General features: G+C 47.9%; 1 protein-coding gene across 1 annotated transcript in view; it reads left to right on the plus strand.

The window, feature by feature from the left end:
* The window catches only part of STAB1 (stabilin 1), a 756,575-nt gene that overhangs the window by 34,914 nt on the left and 706,266 nt on the right, over window positions 1–15,395 (plus strand). Inside the window, exon 2 of the mRNA XM_086939405.1 lies at window positions 3,187–3,273. Within this exon, the coding sequence (XP_086795531.1) occupies window positions 3,187–3,273 (87 nt within the window). The remainder of the gene's footprint in view (window positions 1–3,186; window positions 3,274–15,395) is intronic.

The following is a 15,395-nucleotide window of genomic DNA, read 5'->3' on the forward strand; positions in this document are numbered from 1 at the left end:
CTTGCATGCATGTGTGTGGTGATGATAGGCGCTTGCATGCCTGTGTTTGGTGATGGTAGGTGCTTGCATGCCTGTGTGTGGTGATGGTAGGTGCTTGCATGCACGTGTGTGGTGATGGTAGGTGTTTGAATGTATGTGTGGGGGGAATATAGGCGCTTACATGCATGTGTGTGGTGATGGTAGGCGCTTGCATGCCTGTGTGAGGTGATGGTAGCCGCTTGCATGCATGCGTGTGGTGATGATAGGTGCTTGCATGCCTGTGTGTGGTGATGGTAGGCGATCGCATATATGTCTGTGGTGATGATAGTTGCTTGCATGCCTGTGTGTGGTGATGGTAGGTGCTTGCATGCCTGTGTATGGTGATGGTAGATGCTTGCATGTATGTGTGTGGTGATGATAGGCGCTTGCATGTATGTGTGTGGTGATGATAGGCGCTTCCATGCCTGTGTGTGGTGATGGTAGGTGCTTTCATGTATGTGTGTGGTGATGATAGGCGCTTTCATGTATGTGTGTGGTGATGATAGGCGCTTGCATGTATGTGTGTGGTGATGATAGGTGCTTGCAATCATGTGTGTGGTGATGGTAGGTGCTTGCATGTATGTGTGTGGTGATGATAGGCGCTTGTATGTGTGTGGTGATGATAGGTGCTTGCATGCATGTGTGTGGTGATGGTAGGCGCTTGCATGCCTGTGTGAGGTGATGGTATGCGCTTGCATGCATGTGTGTGGTGATGATAGGTGCTTACATGTATGTGTGTGGTGTTGATAGGCGCTTGCATGCATGTGTGTGGTGATGGTAGGAGCTAGCATGCCTGTGCGTAGTGATGGTAGACGCTTGCATGTATGTGTGTGGTGATGGTAGGCGCTTGCATGCCTGTATGTGTTGATGGTAGGCACTTGCATGCAAGTGCTTAGTGATGGGAGGCGCTTGCATGCATGTGTGTGGTGTTGATAGGCGCTTGCATGCCTGTGTGTGGTGATGATAGGCGCTTGCATGCAAGTGCTTAGTGATGGTAGGCGCTTGCATGCATGTGCGTGGTGATGGTAGGCTTGTGCATGCATGTGCGTGGTGAAGGTAGGCACTTGCATGTATTTGTGTGGTGATGATTGGTGCTTGCATGTATGTGTGTGGTGATTATAGGCACTTGAATGCATGTGTGTGGTGATGGTAGGCGCTTGCATGCCTGGGCGTGGTGATGGTAGACGCTTGCATGTGTGTGTGTGGTGATGGTAGGTGCTTGCATGTATGTGTGTGGTGATGGTAGGTGCTTGCATGCCTGTGTGTGGTGATGGTAGGTGCTTGAATGCCTGTGTGTGGTGATGGTAGGTGCTTGCATGTATGTGTGTGGTGATGATAGATGCTTGCATGCCTGTGTGTGGTGATGGTAGGTGCTTGCATGTATGTGTGTGGTGATGATAGGTGCTTGCATGCCTGTGTGTGGTGAAGTTAGGTGCTTGCATGTATGTGGGTGGTGATTAGGCATGGGCGGAAAATCCGTTCCGCTCGCGGATTTTGCGGATTTTCGGGAAATCCGCAATCCGCGAGATTTGCGAATTTCCTGAAAAATCCGCAAATCCGCGAGCAGCGGATTTTGCTCGCACTGCTCGCACTGTTCGCGTGAGTTCGCGCCCCGCGAATAAGTGCGAAATTGCAGAAATACGATTTTAGCAAAACTGAAAGTAACTACTTACCAGGTTCAAAAGTTCAGGCTCATCATTAGTAGCCATTTCCTGTAGTGCTTCCTGAGGGGCCCCTCCAGAGTTCAGTTGCCAGTTGCAACTATTATGTGACCCTGCTCTGAACCTCAGAATAGTTACACATATGCCACAAAGGTCCTGAATTACAGCTAAGGGAGACAAGCAGGAGCCAGGCTGGAAGTTAAAATCCATTAATCAGCCCCTAATTCATTATTGTCAGTTGGGGCAGGGCAGGTGTTGTAACTAATTTTGCAACAATGAAAGCACTTAGCAAGTGCAAAAGATCACTAATCAGGGCGCACTAAGGAAGCAGGTGCCAGCTAAAAAAATATTCTGTGACACATTAATCAGCCCCAAATTAATTCAGGTCACTTGAGGCAGGGAAGGTGTGCTTTGCTTTGCCAAAAATAATGTACACTGGACAACCAGAGGGTGTGGTGATGAAACAGAGGGTGGCATGGGTGGGCCAGAGGGTGGCATGAGTAGTCAGAGAGTGGCAGTGGTGACAGAGAGTGGCAGTGATGAAGAAGAGTGTCCCAAACAGGTTGGACACGTAGAAACAACAAGTTCGCAAAACTTGCAACCCGACAGGTAAGTTCGCAAATTGCGAAATTGTAAAAACCCTCGCGAACTGGCAGAAACACGGGCGAACACAAAAAAAAAAAAAATCCGCAAATTCGCGGGAATTCGCGGATTTTGCGGATTGCGAGTTTGCAAATCCGCAAATTCGCGGATTGCCAATCCGCAAAATCCGCTCATGCCTAGTGGTGATGATAGGCGCTTGCCTGTATGTGTGTTGTGATGATAGGTGCTTGCATGCCTGTGTGTGGTGATGGTAGGTGCTTGCATGTATGTGTGTGGTCATGAAAGGCGCTTGCATGTATGTGTGTGGGGATGGTAGGCGCTTGCATGTATGTGTGTGGTGATGATAGGCGCTTGCATGCCTGTGTGTGGTGATGGTAGGTGCTTGCATGTATGTGTGTGGTGATAATAGGTGCTTGCATGTATGTGTGTGGTGATGATAGGTGCTTGAATGCATGTGTGTGGTGATGATAGTCGCTTGCATGCCTGTATGTGGTGATGATAGACGCTTGCATGCATGTGTGTGGTGATGATAGGTGCGTGCATGCATGTGTGTGGTGATGATAGGCGATTGCATGCATGTGTGTGGTAATGGTAGGCGCTTGCATGCCTGTGTGTGTTGATGGTAGGCGCTTGCATGCCTGTGTTTGGTTGTGATGGTTGGCACTTGCATGCCTGTGTGTTGTGATGGTAGGCTGCCAGTGCTTTCATCTGTCCACAGGGGCTGGCTTGGGGACGCTGCTCCCCCCTCTGTGCAGGAGACCAACTCCTTTGCCTCACTGCCCCACAGCTAGGGTTCTTACCTCAATGTTTATTTTTGTTTGGCCCGGTTGGACCACTCGTTGTAGTGTCTCGTGTTTGGTTGCTGCTTGAGTCCTACCTTTTGTTCTCTTTGTTCCATTCACAGGAAACCCCTCTTGTGAGAATAGCACCACTGAACACAAGCTTCAATGACTGCAGGATGTTGTGCAGCCGCGACCCCAATACTGCCCAGGTTAGTACCACTCAGATCCTCACTAAAAGAGATGTTCTACAAGAGCGATGGCCACCGCGGGCCCCTGAACTGTTCAACAGGGGGCCTCTGGGGTGGACACCAGCTCTGATTCTAAAACTATTTCCACATTACAAGTTGAAGTTGGGTTCAGATGGATTTTGTCTCTTGCTTGAAGTGATTGTGAGAGGTTGCTACCTCTGCGTCCTGATGAAGACCCTACTTCGAAATCATAGTATAGGGGATCGAAACGTCAATGTGTAGATGAGTTGACTGTAATAACAAAGCCTACAGTTTTCAATCCTGATGCTAATTTAAATCTATGATATATAAATAAATGACTTTTCTTTAGTAAACATTATTTAAAAAAAAACCACAGAATACACACTTCTGTCACTTTTGGTCACCAAGCACGATCAACATGCCGTCCCACGGAGCACCTATCTATCTATGGTTATATGTGCATAATGTTGCCATACCAGTGATTCAACTATTGTGCATTTAGTACATATATTTATTTTATTTGTGTGTTTTATAAAGCGCACAGCTGCCCCAACGGGGCGTCCCGGCGCTGGTAAAACGAGAGACAGTGAGGGTAGGAAAAGAGAAGAACATTACGAGGAAAAAAGGTGGGTCTTTAGTGACTTTCGTAATGCCGCTTCAGTTTGACATGCGCGTAGAGTAATCGGAAGCTTGTTCCAGCACTGAGTGGCGCAAACCTCGAATGTTTTCCCTCCGGTGCGAGAGCGTTTGAATCTTGGGGTTTCCAGGAGAAGTAGGGAGTTAGAACGTAATGTCCTGGCCTTGACATACGGCCTCAAAGTGCTTTTCAAGTGGGCCGAGCCATTGCCCTTAGAAGCACGAAAAGCCAGAGTCATGGCCTTGAATACACATCTCTTGGCTATCGGTAGCCAGTGCAGTTTTCGTAGGAGAGGAGAGATGTGATGTCTAGCTGGGATTCTCTCGACCAGCCGAGCGGCAGCATTTTGGACAGTCTGTAGTTTATGGCAGAGGCCTGCTGTGATACCAAGATACAGTGCGTTGGCCTAGTCAAGGTGAGATGTTATCAGTGCTTGTACCACAGTCTTACGGCAGTCTGCCGGCAGATAGTTGATAAGCCGGTATTTGTAGTTAATCTATATAGCATCCAAACACTATTTCTGAAGGAACCACTGCATTTGGATTTTAACTATAGGGATTTCAGGATATCCACACGAGTTACATGCACATGCAATCAATGAGCATAAAACATGTTTGCATAGGACTTATGCTGTAAATCTGTCATGTATCCTGCTCCCCTGGACCTACACTGGACACCCCGTATGTAAATACAGCGTTAAAGAGTCTTTCTGGCAATACTACAGAATCCCTCACCGGAATAATGGGCAAAAATGCTAAAAAAACACCTGTGGAGGAAGTGAAATCCTTCTGTTGCACTTTTAAGAGCCACAACTTTCTCTTGAAAATGCTTTTTCAAGCAGACCCCAGGCTTTGATTTACCTTTGGCTTAAATTGCGCCGATTCTAGTGTGACACAAAGGGTGACTTCAGGCCCGGTTCTAGCAGGTGGGCCGGTGGGCTAGGCTCACCCATGACCCTTAGCCCTCCCAATCGTGGTGAAAGATGCACCTGCTAAATTCCTCTAACTTGCTCTGTGTGGTACCTGCAATGTGTGCAGTAATTCTGTGGGCATTAGGACCTTCTCGGCTGAGGAGGCGGGATGAGGGAGGGACAGGGGAAGAGGTGGAGTGATGCCCGGGGAAAGGGCAGTGGTATGTCGATAGGGGAAGAGAGCGGACAGAGTAAAGAAGATTGAGACTCCTGCACCTGAGTCTGTGTCCTTTGTTTTAGGGCATTACAACTGGCGACGAGTGGTGGCCACGGCCCACGCGGCGTGGGTTTATCGCCTTGCGAACGTTGGCTGCACTGCATACGTGCGTGGAGCGCTTGGCGAGGGTCTGCCTGGCGCGGTTCAGGAGCCTACCCCGACCACGTTCGCTGATGAGCACTGCGATCCTGGTGCCTACCCCGGTCGCTTCTGGCCCGTTGAAGGAGGAAGGGTGTTGAGAGCCCCCCTATCATTGGAGCAGCGTGGGAAGAGTGTGGGGCACCGGTGAAACCCCGACGTCGAAGCATCGCGGAGGTCCCGCGCTGCAACGTGTGCAGGAGCGATCTGGGAGCCCACCCCAGTCGTGTGTAACTGTGCCCGTACCTGTGGGTGAGTGGCTTCGTTTCCTTCTCTGGATGCTGAGGAGGTCCGGCCGGTGGAGGAGTTGCTGCCGGTGTGCATAAACAGGCTAAATCTTGTGGGGTGTGAGAGTTTCTGGCGGCCATCTTTAGGTCAGGCGCCTGCACCAATCTCAATACACAAAAGAGTACCTAAAGGTCGAAATTACCGCTCAACTGTAAATGCAACCCCAACACCATACAAACAACACAGTGGGAACAAACAGTGTGAGCAAAGTGTGATAATAATCGAGTTAAAACTCGAGGGCATAGGGAAAAATTCCCATCAGAAACCACACTGTACCGCCCTCTTTTGCATCATTTGGGTACTCCTTGCCCAGGAGACATAACAGAACAAACGGACGACTAGTTATTACCTTGGCCGTTTTCAAATGTGCATAAAGTATACTTATAAAGGGAGGTAGTGTAAAAGTTTACAGTATTAGTGTGGCTAATGAAAAAGCAGTGTAAGAATAAGTGAAAAAAAGTGAATGGTGCAATACTTAAAATTGGATAGGCTGGGTAGATGTTAATGATTTATTGTTACCCCCCAGGCTTCCAACTCTAAAAACCAAGTGCAAACACAGATTTAACAAAATATCCGTGATCAGTACTGACATTTGAAAACGGCCAAGGTAATAACTAGTCGTCCGTTTGTTCTGTTATGTCTCCTGGGCAAGGAGTACCCAAATGATGCAAAAGAGGGCGGTACTGTGTGGTTTCTGATGGGAATTTTTCCCTATGCCCTCGAGTTTTAACTCGATTATTATCACACTTTGCTCACACTGTTTGTTCCCACTGTGTTGTTTGTGTGGTGTTGGGGTTGCATTTACAGTTGAGTGGTAATTTCGGCCTTTAGGTACTCTTTTGTGTATTGAGATATTATTTTGGGGCATGTACCTAATGCGAGTCATTAATTTCGCCCTTGGACCCTCTCATTAAATTGTTTGTTTCATGCCTGCACCAATTCCCTTCGAGGAAGTCCCGGCGGCCATCTTGAAGTCAGGCGAAGTGCCTGAAATAGCATCAAGTATTGGTAAATGTACTGGCAATTCATCAAGCATTGGCAAAATCGATTGAAACATCAGAGAATAATCAAGCATTGCAAAATCAATTGAAACATCAGAAAAATAATCAAGCACTGGCAAATTCAATTTAAAGATTGGAAAATCATCAAGCATTGACAAAATCAAGTAAAATATTGGGAAATCATCAAGCAGTGGCTATTTCAATGGAATGATCAGAAAATCATCAAGCATTGGCAAATTCAACCGAGAAGTTGCACACGTAGCTACGGTGTGTTCTCCTGTGTACTAGTTGCTTCAAGCCCTTGCAAGTTCAAGTCCGGCACGTCCAGCAGGTAGTTGGAGTGCACCTCGTCCGAAGTAACAGAGGAAGCTATCGCCTCAGTGGGTGGGCAGATTTGAGAGAAGGCCGCCTCATCACAATGTCTAACTCACCACATCGTCAAGCTGGTCCGGCGCAAGCCAATGCTGGACAGATGGGGGTGTTTGGAGTGTTGTTTCTGCGTCCACCGGAACCATTAGTTCTCGAAACAGGAGGAGGTATGGGTCTTCGGTGGAAGGAGTGGCTTGAAGACTTTGAAGACTTTATGAAGGGTTCGCACGTAACGGAAGCCGGTCAACAGCTGATAGCACTACGGAATCTAATAGGAAAAGATGTCGGACAAATCATAAAGGAATTGCCTGCAGCCGAAGCAGCATCTTACACTGATGTGCATTGAACTGGAACTTTTTGCACAAAAGGAACATTGACTATGAGAGGTACACGTTTAACCTAGCTGCCCAGGATAAAGAAGAGCCCATGTGCGCCTACATCACATGTCTCAGACGATTGGCTGGGTATTGCGAGTTTGATACTTTTTCAACTGAGGATGCCCTTCGTCTGAGAGTCATCGAAGGCTGTCTATCCGAATCACTATGGCGGAAGCTGCTGAAGAAAAGTTATTCGCTAGACGAAATTGAGGAGATGACACGGGTGCACGATCAGGCTGAAGAACATGCCAAGAAGATGGAAGCTGGGAGAAATGAAAAGCGGGAACAAGCTTTTAGGCTCCAATCTCGCAACACACGCAGATATTCTCCGGTAAAACCGAGGTCATCCCTGTCCAAACTGCCACAACAACCCGGGAACTGAAGACGTCGCAGCTCCAGTCGAAACAACAGATGGCGTGAACGCCATCTCAAATGCTACCGCTGTGGCTATGACTTTCCCCACACAGAAGGATACCCCGCCATGGGTCAACAATTCAGGAAGTGTGGAGAAGAGAACCACTTCGAGAACGTATGTGGAACTTACAAGAAAAACAAACAGAGAGATCAGGAAAGGTCCTCTCAACCATCAGGCACGCGTCACCATGTCAAAGCAGTACGTGATCACAGAGACTCCTCAACGGGGTCATCCCGCTCGAGCTGCCAGTCGCACCGGAGTTATCGATCCCGACGCACTCCTTCTCAAGAATCAAGGTCACTGTCTCCCATCTCACAGGACAGTGATGAATACATATGTATGGTCGCTGACCCTGACCGATTGAAGAAATATCCTCGGCTCAGCATTCAAATTGGCACGCACTGGACCAAATTTGTAATGGACAGTGGAGCCTTCCTCAACTACATACCAGTCGCGGAATATCAGAGGATGAAGTCACCACCGCAACTAACCCCTGCTCATGTGAGAGTATACACGTGGATGTCCAAAAAGCCACTCCCCTACTTGGGAAAATTTTCAACGCATCTCACATATCAAGGATGCTCCATTCCTGCCTACATACATGTCATTAAAGGGCCAGAGGCTGACTGTCTGCTCAGTCTTCCGACTGCTGAACGACTAAGACTGGTGGACATCTTGTACAAGGTAGACAACGAACTTGATGTAGTTCAGAAATTTCCAAAACTATTTGCTGACCTGGGAAAGATGGCTCACTGTCATATTCGATTACACATTAACGAACAAATAACTCCAGTAGCTCAACATCATAGGCGAATCCCTTTTCATCTCCAACCAGCAGTCAAACAGGAACTACAGGATCTGCTTCAAGCTGACATCATTGAAAGGACGGATGGACCTACACCCTGGGTCTCTCCTGTAGTAGTTGTGCCAAAGAAGGGTGAACCGGACAAAGTCCGTCTTTGTGTTGATATGAGGGCGCCTAACACCGCCATTGAAAGGGAAAGACACCCTGGGCCACATATCAGTGACATGATCGCATCAATTAATGGAGCAAAGATATTTTCCAAACTGGATCTTAATAAAGGATACCACCAGCTAGAGCTGCACGAGCAGTCAGGCTACATTACAACGTTCTAAACACATATTGGTCTCTTTAGGTATAAGAGACTCAGTTTTGGTGTGTCTTCTGCCGCTGAAATCTTTCAAGAAGCCATTCGAAAACGATTCATCACATCCCTAACGCCCTAAATTACAGTAATGATATCCTGGTTTACGGGTCTACGACACAGGAACACGACACCGCCCTGTCATGCATTAATGGGAGCTAACCTCACGTTAAACAAAGCAAAGTGTGAGTTCCTAAAGTCCACGTTTAAGTTCTTTGGCCATATCTTCTCACATGCGGGGATGAGACCGGATCCAGACAAAGTGGCTGTTTTGAATAGTACTCCCAGTCCTCATGATGCAGGAGATGTTCGCTCCTTTTTATGGTTGGCCAGCTACTGTGCTTGGTATATCCAGGACTATGCAACCATCAGCTATCCCCTGAGACAACTCACAAAACAAGGTCACCCGTTCAAATGGTCAGCAGGCTGTGAAAAGGCATTCAATGAAATCAAAGCGGCGGTAGAGTCAGCTGACAATATGGCTTATTTTGATCCAAAAAAGAAGACAGAAATCACTGTTGATGCCAGTCCTGTGGGGCTGGGAGCTATTCTAGCTCAATATGACTCTGAAAATGAACAACGGTATATATTTGCCTATGCCAGCCGAAGCTTGACTGAGACGGAGAAAGCATATTCACAGCCAGAGAAAGAAAGCTTAGCTTTTGTGTGTGCCTGTGAGCATTTTCACATTTTATATATGGAAAACATTTCACGCTGATTACTGATCATCAGGCCCTCATTACTATCTTTGGTAAACCTAGAGCTAAGATGCCACCGAGAATAGAACGCTGGGGTCTTCGTCTCCAAGAATACACTTACACGATTGTGCACAAGCCCGGAAAAGCAGAAAACCCCTGCTGATTACATGTCGAGTCACCCTAAATAGACAACCAAGTGTAGATCATCTGTGGCCGAGGAATATGTCTGTTTTGGGGTAGATCAGGCCTGGCCACCAGCCGTCCCGCTGGAAGCCATCCTGGATGACACTCTACAAGATGTCAAGCGTCGCATGCATAACAATGACTGGAGACACTTAGATGTCAACCCACCTAACAGTCCAATTGATAGACATGAACTTGCCGCTTTCAAGCACGTGAAAGAGGAACTGTCTGTAGCCACCACTGGCCTGCTCTTACGAGACAATCGAATAGTTATCCCAAGACACTTACGACAAGGCATTATTAATCTGGCACATGAAGGCCACAGAGGTATAGTGGCCACCAAGAGCGCATTGAGGGAACAAGTCTGGTTCCCCGTATTAGACTAAATGGTAGAGCTTACGTTGAAGGACTGTCCCCAATGTCAACTGGTCAGTCGACCTGATCCTCCCGCACCATTGCAAATGTCCCGATTACCGGAGGGTGTGTGGCAGCATGTTGCTGTAGACTTTTTTGGGCCATTTAAATCTGGACAATATTTCCTGGTTATCATGGATGAGTATTCACGTTTTCCTATTGCCCAACTCATCGCGTCTACAAAAGCGTCCAACACAATACCTGTCTTGGATGAAGTGTTCGCCACCTGGGGCATTCCCAAAATAGTGAAAACAGATAATGGGCCTCCATTCAACAGTCAAGATTTCACAGACTTTGCCAAGCATCTCACAAGCATCGCAAAATTACACCTCTATGGCCTCAGGCTAATGGAATGGTAGAGAGGTTTATGTCTACATTAAAGAAAGCCATTCAACAGGCCGAACAGTCGCGGACAGACACTCAAAAGGCGTTAAATTAAGTTTTGCGAGCATACAGAAACACGCCACATTCCACTACCGGCAAGTGCCCCGCGACCTTAATGTTGGGCCGGCTGGTGCGCACCAGAATACCCATGATCGACTGGAAGGAAGGCGTAGGGTCACAAGATCTCAATGACATAGCTGTCACTGACCGACTCAAGAAAGAAAAGATGAAAACTTATACGGATCGCCGTCGACGAGCGGCACCCTCCTCGATTCAAGAAGGTGACTGGGTACTAGTAAAACAAGAACAGCAAAAGAAAACTGACTGTCGCTATCATGACACTCCACTAGTAGTCACCAAACAAAAAGGAACCATGATCACTGCTGAATCGGATGTAAAGAGAATCACCCGGAATGTGGCACACTTTCAGAAATGCAGTCCTCAAGTTAAAGAACTGCTTACTAGCGCTGTCTCTGGAGAAACGAGACCTAGTGAGCCTGACATCAGTGATCAGATGTCGAGAGTAATCTCTGATGGATGAGAATCTGACGGTCAGGATGTCCAAACCCGTCCCCGCCGAGTCATCAAGAGACCGAGTCGTCTGATCAAGGAACTGTAACTATATGACATTTTCTCTTAATTATATGTTGAAAGATGTCTGGACTAAACTCATTGTGTCAAGAAAGGGGGAGATGTAATGTGTGCAGTAATTCTGTGGGCATTAGGACCTTCTCGGCTGAGGAGGCGGGATGAGGGAGGGACAGGGGAAGAGGTGGAGTGATGCCCGGGGAAAGGGCAGTGGTATGTCGATAGGGGAAGAGAGCAGACGGAATAAAGAAGATTGAGACTCCTGCACCTGAGTCTGTGTCCTTTGTTTTAGGACACTACAGTAGCAAAGGTTGTGGTCTTGTCCAGGTCCTGGTTCATGGTGCTGGAGACGTGTGATTGGGCCAGTGTGTCCGCCTCGAAGGAGAGCCAATCACACCTCATTTTGGAGAGGTGGGCTGCGTCTCCGCCCACTAGTGAACGCACATTAGGGACAGGGCGAGGGGAATAAACCCTGCCCTTTCTTTGGAAGATATGGATCATTTCCAGCTGCTCAGTTTTGATCGGCCACAGAGCAACTTTTATAGGTCAAGGGCCAGATTTTTTTTATTTACTTACCTCTGTTCGGTCGGAGTTTACTACCACCCACCCTGCCCCTCCCTCGCCCTTCCACTCCGCAGCACTCCCTCCAGGAGCCGCGACTGCCCAGTAGTAAGTCTGAGTGAATTATTATCATGATATAACTCTGGAGGGGGATGCACTTGGTGGAAAGATCTGTGTTCAGTCTAGCCTCAGTTTTGACTCAGAGTAGCATAGAGGGTTCATGTGCCTCCTGCAGGGCACTTCATGTAACAAGTAAATGACGGGTGGTATTTTATGTGGCTAGGTAAGAGGGTTACTGCTTGGAGCACAGGGATCCTTATGCTACTTGCAGTTGCATTGTAATCCTTCTAATATTGCACCGTGAGCTATGGAAGATGATATGTGACTTCGACACCTTGTAATCCCCCACTGTTTTATGTAACACATCTTGTACATTGAATTACAAATATATATGATTTATTGTATGTGTAATATACATGTGTTGATGTAAAGCGCTCTGACACCCTGCATTGGGATGAGCAGGGCTATACAAGAAAAAATAGTTGTACTTAAATTATTTCTACGCCTCCTCAGGGATATGTCAGCACTACATGTTTGACCTTCTAACAGTGCATGCATATCTCCTAAACAAGGACCGAACTAAGTGAAAAGCTGCCTCTCTTAAGTATGTGTGGAGTGCTAACAAGGTGCGAGCCTTTGTTTCCCCTCCGCTTCAATTGCATCAGGTGTGAGGATCCTGACTGCTCCCAGCCAAGAGGAGACCTGATGACCCCTCAAGTTTGGCCTTTGTTATGGACCCAGAAGGAGTCTTAAATAAGAAAGCCCCGCCCCCGCCTGCACGTTGTTGCTTGTTGCAGATCGAAAGCAGACAATGTGCAGGCGCTGCCGAAAGTGCCCAGTGTTTGGAAATGACACCGGGACGAGCTCAGCACATTGTTCAGTGGGACCCAACTTCTTGGTCGGGTGGGCAACGTTCACTCTGTGAAAATAGTGGGTGGACACGTCCACCCGCGTGGACCCCCGACTTGTTCCTGACTTCGGTACTGTGACTGGCTCAACATAGAGAAATGGTGCTCGTAAAATGTTAAGATTCCAGAACGAGAGATCTTTAAGGATAACTCATCATTCGAAAGGATATCTCAACTACATACAGGGTTTAAAGATTTGGGGTCTCATTTATGAGGCCGTGAGTCACTTTTGCGCCGCAGATGCGTCATTTTTTGTGACGCATCAGTGGCGTAAAAAACGCGCCTTGTTGCGCCATAGTTACAAAGTGACGCATCTAGCTAGATGCATCACTTTGTAAACCCCTGCACCACATTATACCTGCGCCAGGTATAATGTATGCAAGGGGGCGTTTTGACGCAAGAAAGGGTCATGGAAGTGACGCAGTGAAATCTATGAGATTTCACTGCGGCACTTCTAGGACTCAAATGCGTCAAAATCTTACGCCTGCCTCACAGCAGGCGTAAGACTGATGCAGGCCCTTTTACATGGGGCTTGCCCCATGTGAAAGGACACATTGCTGGAGTTGCGTCACTTTTGTGACACACTCCAGCAATGCGTCACTTTTGCGCCTGCAGATACGTCAGAAATACTGACGTATCTGTAACTCCTTGCGACATGATGCGTCATACTATAAATATGACGCATCATTGGTGTCGCACACGCAAGGAGGGCGCAATGAAAAGTGACGCATCGCTGTTTTCACGCAGCGATGAGTCACATTTCATAAATGAGGCCCTTGGGACATTTGCCCTTTGTGCGGTCATCCCGGAATTTGTTTTTACCTTTTTACTGGATACTACTTTTGCCGACTGTAGAACTGTGTGCACTTTAACCCTGCTAACCAGTGGTAAAGTATATTTATTTATTTGCAAAGTTTTATATAGCGCTGGCTAGACCCGGAGGTATTAGAGCGCTTTCCATGAGGATCAGCGAGTTACAGGTTACAAAGTTACAACAGTTTGAATCAAAGAAACAGAGGAGGAGGAGGGGGGGCAAGGAGACACAAATGGGGAGATGAGGAAGACAATGCCAGACGACCGGGTGGGTAGGTGGCGGCCAAGGGGCCAGACTCCTCTATAGCTGCATAGGACAGCTCCACCGGGCATCGGCCAAGGTTGCTCAGGCTCCGCTGTAAGTATCCACATCAGTTGAAACAGGGAGTTACAGGATACATAGATACGTCAGTTAGAATCCAAACAATCGCAGAGGAGGGAGGAGGGAGGAGGGGGAGGGAAGGGGACCGAACGGGGGGACACTGTCCCATATATGATATTGTACCTTCTGGGGCAGTGTGGACACCGGACTGCCTATGATATTGTACCGTCTGCGGCAGTGTGGACACTGTCCTGTGTAAGATATTGTACCTTCTAGGACAGTGTGGACACCGGCCTGTCTATGATATCGCAGTTCCTGGGGCAGTGTGGACACCAGCTTGTGTATGATATTGTACCTTCTGGGGCAGTGTGGACACTGTCCCGTGTATGATATTGTACCTTCTGGGGCAGTGTGGACACTGTCCTGTCTATGATATTGTACCTTCTGGGGCAGTGTGGACACTGTCCTGTCTATGATGTTGTACCTTCTGGGGCAGTGTGGACACTGTCCCGTGTATACTATTGTACCTTCTGGGGCAGTGTGGACACTGTCCCGTGTATGATATTGTGCCTTCTGGGGCAGTGTGGACACTGTCCTGTGTAAGATATTATTTATCCTGGGGCAGTGTGGACACTGTCCTGTCTATGATATTGTACCTTCTGGGGCAGTGTGGACACTGTCGTGTGTAAGATATTATGACTCCTGGGGCAGTGTGGACACTGTCCTGTCTATGATATTGTACCTGCTGGGGCAGTGTGGACACTGTCCTGTGTATGATATTGTGCCTTCTGGGGCAGTGTGGACACCGTCCGGTGTATGATATTGTGCCTTCTGGGGCAGTGTGGACACCGTCCGGTGTATGATATTGTACTTTCTGGAGCAGTGTGGACACTGTCCCGTGTATGATATTGTGCCTTCTGGGGCAGTGTGGACACCGTCCGGTGTATGATATTGTACCTTCTGGAGCAGTGTGGACACTGTCCCGTGTATGATATTGTGCCTTCTGGGGCAGTGTGGACACTGTCCTGTCTATGATATTGTACCTTCTGGGGCAGTGTGGACACTGCCCTGTCTATGATATCGTAGTTCCTGGGGCAGTGTGGACACTGTCCTGTGTATGATATTGTACCTTGTAAAACAGTGTGGACACTGCCCTGTCTATGATATTGTACCTGCTGGGGCAGTGTGGACACTGTCCTATGTATGATATTGTACCTTCTAGGACAGTGTGGACACTGTCCCGTGTATGATATTGTGCCTTCTGGGGCAGTGTGGACACTGTCCGGTGTATGATATTGTGCCTTCTGGGGCAGTGTGGACACTGTCCGGTGTATGATATTGTACCTTCTGGAGCAGTGTGGACACTGTCCCGTGTATGATATTGTGCCTTCTGGGGCAGTGTGGACACTGTCCTGTCTATGATATTGTACCTTCTGGGGCAGTGTAGACACTGTTGTATATAAGATATTATGACTCCTGGGGCAGTGTGGACACTGCCCTGTTTATAATATCGTAGCTCCTGGGGCAGTGTGGACACTGTCCTGTGTATGATATTGTACCTTGTAAAACAGTGTGGACACTGCCCTGTCTATGATATTGTACCTGCTGGGGCA

This window comes from Lissotriton vulgaris, chromosome 9 (genome assembly GCF_964263255.1).
Source record: "Lissotriton vulgaris chromosome 9, aLisVul1.2, whole genome shotgun sequence".
Lineage (NCBI taxonomy): Eukaryota > Metazoa > Chordata > Amphibia > Caudata > Salamandridae > Lissotriton > Lissotriton vulgaris.